The sequence below is a fragment of the Cetorhinus maximus genome, chromosome 17 (assembly GCF_964194155.1).
Source record: "Cetorhinus maximus chromosome 17, sCetMax3.hap1.1, whole genome shotgun sequence".
Taxonomy (NCBI): domain Eukaryota; kingdom Metazoa; phylum Chordata; class Chondrichthyes; order Lamniformes; family Cetorhinidae; genus Cetorhinus; species Cetorhinus maximus.
The window spans coordinates 28,745,739-28,759,682 of record NC_135895.1 but is presented as its reverse complement, the minus strand read 5'-3'; the positions used below and the strand labels follow the sequence as shown (position 1 = coordinate 28,759,682).

General features: G+C 41.8%; 1 protein-coding gene across 11 annotated transcripts in view; it reads right to left on the bottom strand.

Annotated features, from left to right (window-relative positions):
• st3gal3a (ST3 beta-galactoside alpha-2,3-sialyltransferase 3a) overlaps positions 1 to 13,944 on the bottom strand; it is a 681,850-nt gene that overhangs the window by 213,886 nt on the left and 454,020 nt on the right. For all 11 annotated transcript variants that reach the window (XM_078560881.1, XM_078560878.1, XM_078560887.1 and 8 more), the window contains one exon: positions 12,270 to 12,365. In XM_078560881.1, coding sequence (XP_078417007.1) covers positions 12,270 to 12,365 — 96 coding nt within the window. The remainder of the gene's footprint in view (positions 1 to 12,269; positions 12,366 to 13,944) is intronic.

The following is a 13,944-nucleotide window of genomic DNA, read 5'->3' as shown; positions in this document are numbered from 1 at the left end:
AAAACTGAACCAAATAAATTAACTATGATCTACATGACAGGTTTCAATTAAAGTTCCATCCATCCTCTAAAGGTAGATAACAATGTCTAAGGGGTTTTAAGGCCACTCATAAGTTGTACTTCTTTCAATCTAATATACTATATTCATTGCTTACATGTGGTATCCCCTATTGGAGTTTGAACATATATTGAATAGTCCAAACATACAATGGTGATTGCTTTGCAAGGACACTTCTATTCAGTCTGCAAGTGTGAGCCCGTGCTTCCGTCACCTGTCATTTTAATTCTCTGTCCCACATCGGCCACTCTATCCTTGGCCTCCTACATTGTGCTTTTTTAAATTCATTCATGGGATGTGGATGTCGCTGGCGAGGCCAGCATTTATTGCTTATCCCTAATTGCCCTTGAGAAGGTGGTGATGTGCTGCCTTCTTTAACCGCTGGAGTCCATGTGGTATAGGTACACCCACAGCGCTGTTGGGGAGGGAGTTTTAGGATTTTGACCCAGTGACAGTGAAGGAACAACAATATATTTCTGTCAGGAAGCTAAGTGGTACAGGGGGGAATTTTCAGGTGGTGTTGTTCCTAAGTGTCTGCTGCCCTTGTCCTTCTCGATGATAGTGGTTGTGGGTTTGGAAAGCACCTTATAAGGAGCTTTTGTGAGCTCCTGCAGTGCATCTTGTAGATAGTACACACTGCTGCCACTGTGTGTCACTGGTGGAGAGTGTGAATGTTTGTAGATGGGGTGCCAATCAAGCAGGCTGCTTTGTTCCAGATGTTGAGTGTTGTTGGAGCTGATGTTGGATCCAGGCAAGTGAGGAGTGTTTCATTATACTCTTGGCTTGTGCCTTGAAGATGGTGGACAAGCTTTGGGAAGTCAGGAGGTGAGTTACTCTCCGCAGGATTCCGAGACCCTGACTAGCTCTTGTAACTTCAGTGTTTTTATATGGCTCGTTCAGTTCAACTTCTGGTCAATGGTAACTCCCAGGATGTTGATAATGGAGGATTCAGTGATGGTAATGCCATTGCATGTCAAAAGGCAATGGTTAGGTTCTCTCATGTTGGAGATGGTCATTGCCTGGCACTTGTGTGGCATGAATGTTACTTGCCACTTGGCAGCCCAAGCCTGGATGTTGTCCAGGTCTTGCTGTATATGGACATGGACTGCTTCAGTATCTGAGGAGTCACGAATGGTACTGAACATTGTGTAATCATCAGCAAACATCCCAACTTCTGACCTTATGATGGAAGGAAGGTCATTGATGAAGCAGATGATGGTTGTTGAGCCTAGGTCACTACCCTGAGGAACTCTTGCAGTGATATACTGGAACTGCAATATTGACCTCCAACAACCACGACCTTTGTGCTAGGTATGACTCCAACCCACGAGGACTTTCTCTGTTGATTCCCATTAATTCCATTTTTGCTAGGGTTCCTTGATGCCACATTCAGTCAAATGTTGCCTTGATGTCAAGGGCAGTCACTCCCACCTCAATTCTGGAGTTCATCTCTTTTGTCCATCTTTGCACCAAGACTATAATGAGGTCAGGAGCTGAGTGACCCTGGCAGAACCCAAACTGAGTGTAAGCAGGTTATTGCTGAGCAAGTGTCGCTTGATAGCACTATTGATGACCCCTGCCATCACTTTACTGATGATTGAGAGTAGACTGATGGGGCGGTAATTGGTCAGGTTGGATTTGTCCTGCTTTTTGTGTACAGGACACGCCTGGGCAATTTTCCTCATTGCCGGGTAGATGCCAGTGTTGTAGTTGTACTCGAACAGCTTGGTTAGGGGCGCAGCAAGCTCTGGAGCACAAGTCATCAGTAATATTGCCGGAATACTGTCAGGGCCCATAACCTTTGCAGTGTCCAGTGCCTTCAGCTGTTTCTTGATATCAAGTGGACTGAACTAGATTGGCTCAAGACTTGCTTCTGTAATGCTGGAGAGCTCCGGAGTATGCCAAGATGGATCATCCTCTCGGCACTATTGGCTAAAGATTGTTGCAAATGCGTCAGCCTTATCTTTTGCACTGATCTGCTGGGCTCCCCCATCATTGAGGATGGGGATATTTGTGGAGCCTGCTCCTCCAGTGAGTTGTTGAATTGTCCACCACCATTCATGACTGGATGTGGCAGGACTGCAGAGCTTACATTTACAATGAACAAAGAACAAAGAAAAGTACAGCACAGGAACAGGCCCTTCGGCCCTCCAAGCCTGCGCCGATCATATTGCCCGTCAACTAAAACATTTTGCACTTCTGGGGTCCGTATCCCTCTATTCCTATTCATGTATTTGTCAAGCTGCCTCTTAAACACCACTATCGTACCTGCTTCCACCACCTCCTCTGGCAGCGAATTCCAGACACTCACTACCCTCTGCATAAAAAACTTGCCCCGCACATCTCCGCTTTAGTTTTCTCCTCTCACTTTAAATCTATGTCCCCTAGTAATTGACTCTTCCACCCTGGGAAAAAGCTTCTGACTATCTACTCTGTCCATGCCACTCATAATTTTGTAAACTTCTATCAAGTCGCTCCTCAATCTCCGTCGCTCTAGTGAGAACAATCCGAGTTTCTCCAACCTCTCCTCATAGCTAATAACCTCCAGACCAGGCAGCATCTTGGTAAACCTCCTCTGCACCCTCTCCAATGCCTCCATATCCTTCTGGTAATGTGGCGACCAGAATTGCATGCAATATTCCAAGTGTGGCCTAACCAAGGTTCTATACAGCTGCAGCATGACTTCCCAGCTTTTATACGCAATACCCCTGCCAATGAAGGCAAGCATGCCATATGCCTTCCTGACTACCTTATCCATCTGCGTTGCCACTTTCAGTGACCTGTGGACCTGTACACCCAGATCCCTCTGCCTGTCGATGCACTTAAGGGTTCTGCCATTTACTGTATAATTCCTGCCTGTATTAGACCTTCCAAAATGCATTACCTCGCATTTGTCCGGATTAAACTCCATCTGCCATTCTTCCGCCCAAGTCTCCAACTGATCTATATCCCGTTGTATCCTTTGACAATCCTCTTCGCTATCTGCAACTCCTCCAACCTTAGTGTCGTCTGCAAACTTACTAATTAGCCCAGTTACATTTTCCTCCAAATCATTTATGTATACTACAAACAGCAAAGGTCCCAGCATTGATCCCTGCGGAACTCCACTAGTCACAGCTCTCCATTCAGAAAAGCATCCTTCCACTGCTACCCTCTGTCTTCTATGACCAAGCCAATTCTGTATCCATATTGCCAGCTCACCTTTGATCCCGTGCAACTTTACCTTCTGTACCAGTCTGCCATGAGGGACCTTGTCAAAGACCTTACTGAAATCCATGTATATAACATCCACTGCCCTTCCATCGTCGATCATCTTTGTCACTTCCTTGAAAAACTCGATCAAGTTAGTGAGACACGACCTCCCCTTCACAAAACCATGCTGCCTCTCACTAATACGCCCATTTGCTTCCAAATGGTAGTAAATCCTGTCACGAAGAATCTGATCCAATAATTTCCCTACCACTGGCGTAAGGCTCACCGACCTGTAATTTCCTGTATTATCCCTGCTACCCTTCTTAAACAATGGAACAACATTGGCCATTCTCCAGCCCTCTGGGACCTCACCCATAGCCAGTGAGGATACAAAGATTTCTGTCAAGGCCCCAGCAATCTCCTCCCTTGCCTCCCTCAGTACTCTGGGGTAGATCCCATCTGGCCCTGGGACTTATCCACCTTAATATTCTTCAAGACGCCTAACACCTCCTCTTTTTTGATCTCAACATGATCCAGGCTATCTACACACTCTTCCCTAGACAAATCGACCGCTAAGTCCTTCTCTTTGGTGAATACTGATGAGAAGTATTCATTTAGTATCTCTCCCATTTCCTCTGGCTCCACACACAGATTCCCACCTCTGTCCCTGATTGGGCCTACCCTTTCCCTGGCTACCCTCTTGCTTTTCACATATGTATAAAAGGCCTTGGGATTTTCCTTAATCCTGGTTGCCAGTGGCTTTTCATGACCCCTTTTAGCCCTCCTGACTCCTTGCTTAAGTTTCTTCCTATTTTCTTTATATTCTCCACGGGCTTCATCTATTCCCAGCCTTCTAGCCCTTATGAATGCTTCCCTTTTCTTTTTGACTAATCTCACAATATCTTTCCTTTTTGACTAATCTCACAATATCTTTTCTTTTTGACTAATCTCACAATTGATCCATTGGTTATGGGATCGCTTAGCTCTGTCTATCGCTGCTTATGATGTTTGGTGCATAAGTAGTCCTGTGTTGTAGCTTCACCAGGTTGACCCCTCATTTTTATACACACCTGGTGCTGCTCCTGGCATGCTCCCCTGCACTCCTCATTGAACCAGCATTGATTCCTGACTTTGTGGTAATGATAGAGTGGAGGATATGCCAGGCCATGAGGTTACAGATTGTGGTTGAGTGCAATTATGGTGCTGCTGATGACCCATAGTGCCTCATGGTTGCTCAGTCTTGAGTTGTTAGATCTGTTCAAAATCTATCCCATTTATCATGATTGTGGTGCCACACAACACAACTTAGGGAATCCTCAATTTGAAGATAGGACTTCGTCTTCACAAGGACTATGTGGTGATCTCTCCTATTGATACTGACAGATGCAATTGCGGCAGGCAAGATGGTGAGGATGAGGTCAAATATGTTTTTCCTTCTTGTTGGTTCCCTCACCATTTGCCACAGGCCCAATCTAACAGTTATGTCCTTTAGGACTCAGCCAGCTCAGTCTGTTGAGATGCTAACAAGCCAATCTTCATAGTGGACACTGAAGTCCCCAACTAGATTACATTCTGTCACCCTCAGGGCTTCCTCCCAAGTGGTGTTCAACATGGAGGAGTACTGATTCATCAGATAAGGGAGGGGGGTCGGTACATGGCAGTCAGCAGGAGTTTTCCTTGCCCCATGTTTGACCTGATGTCATGAGATTTCAAGGGTCCGGAGTCAATGCTGAGGACTCCCAGGGTAATTCTTGCCTGACTGTATGCCACTATGCCACCACCTCTGCTGTGATCTCTGCCAGTGGGACAGGACATACCCAGGGATGGTGATGGTGGTGTCTGGGACATTATCTGTTAGGTATAATTCCAGGAGTATGATTATGTCAGGCTGTTGATGGACTAGTCTGTGAGACAGCTCTCCCAATTTTGGCACTAGCCCCCAGATGTTAGTAAGTAGGACAGGGCTGAATTTCCTGTTGTTGTTTCCAATGCCTAAGTCATGCCGGGTGGTCTGTCCAGTTTCATTCTTCTAAAAAAATTTTCTGTGGGGTTTGACACAACTGAGTGGCTTTCTAGGCCACTTTAGAGGGCAGTTAAGAGTCAACTCAACTGCTGTGGGTCTTGAGTCACATGTAGCCCAGACCAGGAAAGGACAGCAGATTTCCTTCCCTAAGGGACATTAATGAACCAGATGGATTTTTACAACAATTGACAATGGCTTCATGGTCAAGATTTGTATTGAATTGCCATGGTGGGATTCGAACCCAGGTCCCAAGAGCATTAATTCAGGTCTCTGGATTATTAGTCCTGTGACAATACCACTATGCCACCACCTCCCCCACTAATGAATTTGAACGCAAGCTCGAGGAACAGCACTTCATTTTTTTGATGAGGCACTTCACAGCTTTGTGAACTCAACAATTTCAGATCATAACTTCTGCCCTCAACATTTCCAGACGACAGCTGAGTAATTATTCCATTTTCAGTTCTACCTTCTCTGACCCCATCTTTTGTTTCTTTACTTGTCCCATTCCCATCATCTTTTGCCTGTACCATCATCCCTTTTGTCATACATCTCATCTGCCTTCCACACAATCACGGACCTTCCCTTTTACTTTCGTCCTTTCCCCGCCTCTATACTTGCTTAAAACTTGTTACATCTCTAAAACATTTTCCAGTTTTGACACTAGGTCCATCTGAAATGTCAACTCCGTTTCTCTCTCCACAGGTGCTCCCTGACCTGCTGAGTATTTCCAGAAGTTTCTGCTTTTAATGGTAAATGCTAAACTAGACAGTTTTTGTATGAGCTGCAAGGAAGCAAAGTGCATTATGGTCTTTCTTGTCTTTTTTGAAAAGCAGAGCAGCCCCAAAGCAGTTTAAATTTGTGACCTGTAAAATATATGGCCAAGCAGCTCCCTTTCAAGTATCAGCACATCACTGAATATGTTTAAAGCCAAGTTAGACAGATTTTTGATTGACATAGGAGTCAAGGGCTTTGGAGGGCAGGTAAGAAAGTGGAATTAAGTCCACAATCAATTCAGCCATGATCTTATTGAGTGGTGGAGCAGATTCGAGGGATCTAATGACCTACCCCTGCTTTTATCTCTTATGTTCTTATACGAGGCAAATGCAAACTTAGGAAATCAGACAAAAGGGACTTAGACTCCTCAATTTGAAAGCTACAACTAAGCACCAAGGCTCCATAGATGCTTTTCTCAGGACCAAAACTTTATATTGGGAACAAATTTCATTCCTGACTATTCCACTGTTGCACAGTTGGGAAATAATGGCAGGAAAAACATACAAATATTTGTAGTGAAGTTGGATCAAACCTTAGGAACTGAACAAAAGTAATAATTATGGGTTCATTAATAATAGTTTATTCAGCTTAAAAGACATTTCACATAGGGGAACTGAAAGAGGTCTTTAAAACTAGTTCTTACACTCACAATAGGTTAGGAAGGCAAGCAAACAAAATCTTTCAGTATGTATTTATTTAGTGCAAGTAAGGGTTCTTTTTGTGCAAGCAGCATCCTACTGAGTGAGTAACTTATTTACTACTTGAGCATCTCACTCGGGTAATATACGAGATATCACTTAATGATTTTATTCACTACAAGAAACATTTTTCAGAGCAAATCATTAACTTAGTGTCTCTCCAAAGCAGTAGGTTATTCAGTACAAGGAGCATCTCCCTGATTGAAGACTTTATTCAGTATAAGGTGTATTATACAGACTGAGTTTACTGTGTACAATAGCTCCCAGATAAAGCTAAGTTTCAGCCTTTGTAGTTATTTCTCTATACAAGGCGTTTGCAAAGGTAAAAGAAAAGAATATGCAGAGAACATTTTTACTGCAATCATACGTTTTAGTGAAAAACTACTGCCTACAGGATTAAAGGGGTGATAGACAAGGTTACGTGGATCTGAAAGATGTCGTTGTGTTATCAACATATACAGTCTTTTTATTGCGACTTAGAACGAGTCAGTTAATTAGTATATTGGGGAATACCAGTCTTTACCCACATCTCAAATATTAATTCAGAATTAAGCAGCCTCTAACCACTGCCACTATTGGCAAGACTGTGCATGTCCTGTAAAGTCTTTCAGGGACAAAAAAAAACTGCATATCACAACTGCAAGATGTTTTTGTGATTACTTTTGTGTTAACTGCAGCTATTGGCTGGAAATTAAAGACATTGACAAGATTTGGAAGTGGTGTTGAATAGCCTTTGGTAGCAGAGTTTCACCCAGTTAATATGCACTACTTTTATCAATATCCAGCAACTGCTCCAAAGACTCCATTGTGATGTAATTCCGAGACATTATTCAATATGTCAAAGGATTAAGAGTATAGAATAAATAAGACCAGTTCAAAATTATTGCACTTCATTCCAAGGCACTGATTAATCACAATGTCAACAGCAGTGCCTTGGAGTTTGTAGCCATGTGCACAATTCTTCACCCAAGGTTTAGCAGCCTTAATACAAATATTCAATATATTGAAATATGAGCATATTTTGAAACATTTATTTTGGAAAGAATGAAAGTATCCTTCCAAGAAAAGTGCCTTGCTGTTCAGCAATGTTACTGAAATAATGCATTTCAAAAACTCCTATCTCAATTTTTGGGCTCTTATCTCAAAGTAGTGAAGAACTCATTTCTCTTGTTGAAAATGAACTATGCTTCAGGCTGAACCCACAGATAAAATTTAAGCAATATCCTGTTTTAATTGTATCTTTGGTATATCTTAAGGCTGGTAGGGATAAGTATGGTGTCCTGCCTGGTTTGAACTGGCACACTTCTCTGCAGGCAGTACACTAACAGATTAGCACCTTTGTCTATCTGAAGAAAGAAGCATGAAAACTCAGGAAAAACTATGAAAATGTGAGCAAAATCAATTTTGAATTTAGTATGACTGTAAACATGTCTATATAAAGAGGTGAAACTTTCTCTCTGCAATTCTATGTATTTGATCCATGGTAGATATTTTGATTTGAGTCACGCAGGCTAGAGAACCTTCAGCTTTTGGTTTCTTTTCATTGTAAACTAAGCACGAATATATTAGTCACATATGTGAACAATGAAGGCACCGATTAAAAGAGACTTCTAAATATCATTCATGCAGCAGCGTGTCTGAGGTGTAATATAGAGTAATCAGGACTCCACCAAGCTATGTGCACATTGTACAAACACGTATGTAGGGTTTTTAATAGAAGCCATCCTAATTACACATTTAACCATTAATCTGATGTCGTGAGTAGTTACAGCAAAGTCTAATTACAACTGAACCTTTGATTCTTCGCCTCCTAATCCATACCTACAAAAAAATGGATGTTTCCCTCTGAAATTCAAGTAGTTAGTATTGTTACCCAGACTAGAGAGCATGGTATAGCCTTTAGTACATTTCAAATACTGCAACTTACTAATAGACCTCTTCTGGCATTACACTTAGGTAATCTTTCTGAAGCTACCAATCTGCTCAGTCACACCTTCACCTCCACCTTTGATGTCCTCAACTCCATTAAAACCATTATTCTCTCTGATCCTTATCTTTCCCCCTGGTAAGGCCCTCACCTCTGATTCCTTAAATTTTACAGATGCCGACATGAATGTATAGGAAGGATAAGTGGTTTAACAAATGACCAAATAAAACACTATCTGGTCCCTCTCTCTTCTGCCAAAACTGCCCAACACAAACATAACTCTAGGCTTTTTTGCTCTACTACAAATGACCTTCTTAAACCTCTCTCCTCTGCCTCCTCCACCCTCGCCTGCAACAATAGGTATGATGAGCACTTTCTCTATCACTAAGATTGAGACCATCCATTCAGCTGCCTTTGCAGATTCCCTCTCTTCCCAGCCCAGCAGGTCAAGCTTCCTCTAGGTTCCTCACTGCTTTAGCCCTGAACTTGTATCTTTATTTTCTTTGCTTTATCCCCTCCTGCCCTCTCTGAGCTCAACTTATCTCTGAGATTCACCTCCTGCTCCCTTGGCCCTATTCCCACTAAATTGCTGGCTGTAGTACTCTTGATAGCCAGTTGAAGGAAGAAACCAGATCCAGTCTTTACTTGGCAAGTAACTCACCTCCTGAATCCCCAAGCCCAGTCCACCATCTACAAGGCACAAGTCAGGAGTGTGATGGATTACTCTCCCCTTGCCTGGATGACTGCAGCTTCAACAACACTCAAGGAGCTTGACACTATCCAGGACAAAGCAACCCGCTTGATTGGTACCCCTCCCAGAAACAGTCACTCCCTCCACCACCGATAAACAGTGACAGCAGTGTGTACCATCTACGAGATGTACTGCAGAGACTCACCAAGGCCCCTTAGACAGCCCCATCCAAACTCACGCCTGCTACCATCTAGAAGACAAGGGCAATAGAAACATGGGAACACCACCACCTGGAAGTTCCCCTCCAAGCCACTCACCATCCTGACTTGGAAATATATCATCACTTCTTCACTGTCACTGGGTCAAAATCCTGGAACTCCCTCCTAACAGCACTGAGGGTGCACCTACACCACAGGGGTTGCAGCAGTTCAAGAAGGCTTCTTGAGGGCAATTAGGGATGGGCAATAAATGCTGGCCGAGCCAGCAATGCCCACATCCTGTAAATAAATTTTTTAAATGTGCCTGTGTCTATCCATATATGCTCAAGTAATGAGCTAATCAATGCCTCCACCTGTATGTACTTAACCTTAATTGATACAATTAACATTGGGTCACCCAAGTTCCACTCCTGCCCCCCATGTTAGCTAATATTGTAAATGGTTCTCTCTCCTCTGGTACTATACCCCTCTCCTCTTTAATCTGCCATCACCAGCCCTCTCCTTAAAAAAAAATCTTGACCCCTCTGTCCTTGCAAACTACTGCCCAATCTCCAACCTCCTTTTCCACTCCAAATACCTTTAACATCCTGTCACCTTCCAAATCCATACCGTTCCCATAACTCCATGTTTGAATCCCTCCAATCAGGTTTCCACTCTGCTACAGAATCGAAAGGGCTCTTAACAAAGTCACAATTTATATCCTATGTGACTGCGACCAGGGTAAATTGTCGCTCCTTGTCCTTCTCAACAGATTTGCAGCCTTTTCCTGATCACACCATCCTCCTCCAGTGCCCCTCTACCATCCTGCTAGGTGGCACTGCACTGGCCAGAATCCATTTTTATCTATGTAAACATTCCCAGAGAATGGCCTGCAATGGCTTCTCTTCCCACTCCTGTATCATTACCTTTCCTAAGGATCTAGCCTTGGTCCCTGCCTATTTCTCATTTACTTGCTGTCCCTTGATCACATCACCTAAAAACAGTGCGTTCGGGTCCGTACATACACTGACAATATCCAGCTTTACCACACCAACATCTCTCGATCCCTCCAGTGTCTCTAAATTGTCAGGATGCTTGTTCAATATCCAATACTGGATGAGAAGGGATTTCCTCCAACTAAACATTGGGAAGACTACAGCCATGTTCTTTGGGCCCTGTCACAAACACCATTCATTCACCATTGACTCTATCCGTCTCTCTGGCTACTAGCCGAGGTCAAACCAGGTTGGTTGCAACCTTGGTGTTCTATTTGATGTCAAGAGAGATCACATATGTGCGCCATCACTAAGACCACTTACTTCCACCTCTGTGGTGGCTGTGTTTTCAGCTGTCGAGGCCTTAAACTTTGGAATTCTCTTCCTAAACATCTCTCCCTTCTTCTTTTAGATACTCCTTAAAACCTACATCATTGACTAAGCTTTTGGTCACCTGCCCCAATATCTCCTCAGTGTTAATTTTTTTGTTAACACTGCTGTGAAGCCCCATTGGGCATTTTACTGCCTTATTGGCACAATATAAATGAGTTTTTGTTGTTGTGTCAAGACCATCTTCAAATATTATCTTCAGTTGAAACAGGATTAATGGCCATGAGTTAAACGGACCATGGTAACAAAAGTTATTTAGTCCCAATATTGAAGTCCTCAATAATGCCATTATTTTTTGATGCCTTAATATTATTTATAATTAAGGAACAAAAGTTTTAGAAGTTTAGGAAGCAGAGTATCAGTTTCTCTGCAGTACAAAGTGAACAACTGGGGATGCAAAACAGGTGCTAAAGTACCTCCACTGGCAGGAAGTAATTACAGTGTGACAAGTTTACATAGGAAGTTTTTTTATTTCACAACAATCCCACTGCTTTTAACTCTAGTTTTCTGTGACATTCCAGTATTAAATAACTACATTGGGCATTTTATGCTGTGACAATAGGCCACAGGCATAGTGGTATCAGATGACAGAAAGAAAGGGCTTTATGGAGCAATAATACATTCTGACTTATATAGATTGAAAGTCTTGAAAAATAAAATTGCTGGTGTAAATAATGTACCTGAGTCTATTTTAACCCTGCTGCTCTTGGTGGATTTTGAGCAACAGCCTAATTATAAGCATTGATGGACTGCCCCAGCACTGTTGTATTGTACTCAATCTTCTAGAGTAAGTTAAGAAGCATTTCACTCCAATAAAGTTTCCTGACAGACAAAAGCAGCAGCAGAAATTTAAACACAGGAAACAAGGGTAGAAAGGAAAAATAATTCATTTTAGTAACATATGGATTTTTTAAAATGCAGCCATTCTGATGTAACATTTTCAGTTAGGTTAGCACATGGTCAAGCTCTGGCCATCAATCAAAGTGAAATGGTTAAAGGAGTTTGAATATGCAGCAAGCAAATGGAAAGTGTGTTTGTGTGTCTGTGTATATCTGTATGTTAGCTGGCAGGTCACCTCCAATACCAAACAAGGGTGACTGCAAAGAAGTAGTAACAGATGTAAAAGATGGAGCTTCACACATGAGTAAATGAGAAAGTTCAAAGGAAAAACTTGCTTGCTTATCCACAAGAAAAGTAAAATGATATTGTGGCTAGCTCTCATTTCTGAATCGCTGATGCTGATGAAAAAAAAGGATAATGAGTATCCAAGGCATATCATTGTTTCCATTCGGAGCCAATGCGGCATGTGAAAATATACTCACCTTATTACTACATCATATTCATCAATCCTTGATCCAAGGGATTTGTTGGCCACTATTCCTCCATTGCCCATTATAATGCATCGTTTGCAGCTTAAACTGAAAGAGACAAAGGACTGTTCCTGAAGGTTTCTAAAGGAAGGTTGCATTTCAATTTCAAACTTAAATTTGCACAATTCTGATGTTCACCACACTATTGTTAATAAAGGAATAATACAAAATTCCACTGACTCCACTGACAATGGTTATGGAGGCCCCACACTAGAGCCATAACTTAAAGGAGTGTACTATTTTTTGTATATTAAAGGCAGGAAAGGAAACAGACTCTATTTCGCCTTTTGAAGTGCAGTTGTCTTATCCCAATAGAGAGGTGAACTCTATATAGCTAGACAGTGAGTAACGCTCATGCTGCAGCATCATCAGTGTTACATAACAAACGTGGTGACGAGCCATTTAAAACTTAACCTACTGAATAATGAAATTGCATAACAGTTGCATTGCATTGAACTTGAAAAATCTGTAAATTTGAAACCAATCTAAACGTACAATGGTAATGCAAACAGGGTTACGTCTGGTGCATAATATTTGTATAAATTGAAACAGCTCCCAAATATACTGTAAGCATCCATGCTTGGTGCAATTTCACATATGAATCTAGAAAGAAGCGCAAACATTTTGATAGGTTGGACAGTGATCGTTTTTAATATAGGAGAGTTCTCTGACAGAAGGTTTTATCTACTCATTGGCAAAGGAGAAACAGGACACCCAAATATGACTCATTTTTTCCTTAGAACAGGGAACCATGACCTGGTAATTAGAAGGACATTAGTTTGACAGATAGGGTAGGAAAATAAAGTTTATTATACAGGAACCAAATCAAAAGCACCAAGGGAGACCAAAGGAAATAAATATGAACCAACATGGAATTATAAAAAACAGGTTGTTCCCAATAGGTTTATTAAAATCTTTAAGGCTGTATCATAGTTGCTGGATGAAGGCAAATGGGTGGATGTCATGCATCTTGACTCCAGAAAACAGTTGACATGGTCTTTTACATGAAACTAATGGTAAAGTGAAATCTCATGGGATCATGAAGGAAATTTAGAATTGGAATATTAACTTGCTAGATAATAGGAAACAGAGGAGTTATCAATGGCAATAATTCTAATTGAGCAGCTGTGACCATCAAAGTCCCCTAGGGATATAACCAGGAATTCCTTCCATTCACAATATTTATTAAAGCTCTCAATGAAGGTTCTGTGAATATAAGATATGAGAGAAGAAAGTTTGTCATATATAATCAATTATCCAATGAATCACAAGGCATATATTAAATCCCTCAAATAAATTTGAGAATGAACGCATGAGTGACGAACTGAGAACCTAGAAGAGGGCAAACATGTGTTAGGTTATCAGCTGATATCCCTCCTGAAGATGGGAGTTACAATTTTGACATGGGCTTGGCCTGACATGGAGAGATTAATGACGTTAATCAAAATCATGTGGACTTCATTAAAAGACAGTGTGCAATTGATGATGTCCAACACATGATGTCATTTTTTTTTTAATTAAAAGAACAGCTGGTCACAATGGCCTAACAATTTTCAAGATGCAAAAATGCCTTTGAGAAGATGGAATTGACAATATTTATTGTGCTGTGGAGAAATCTGGTCGTGGA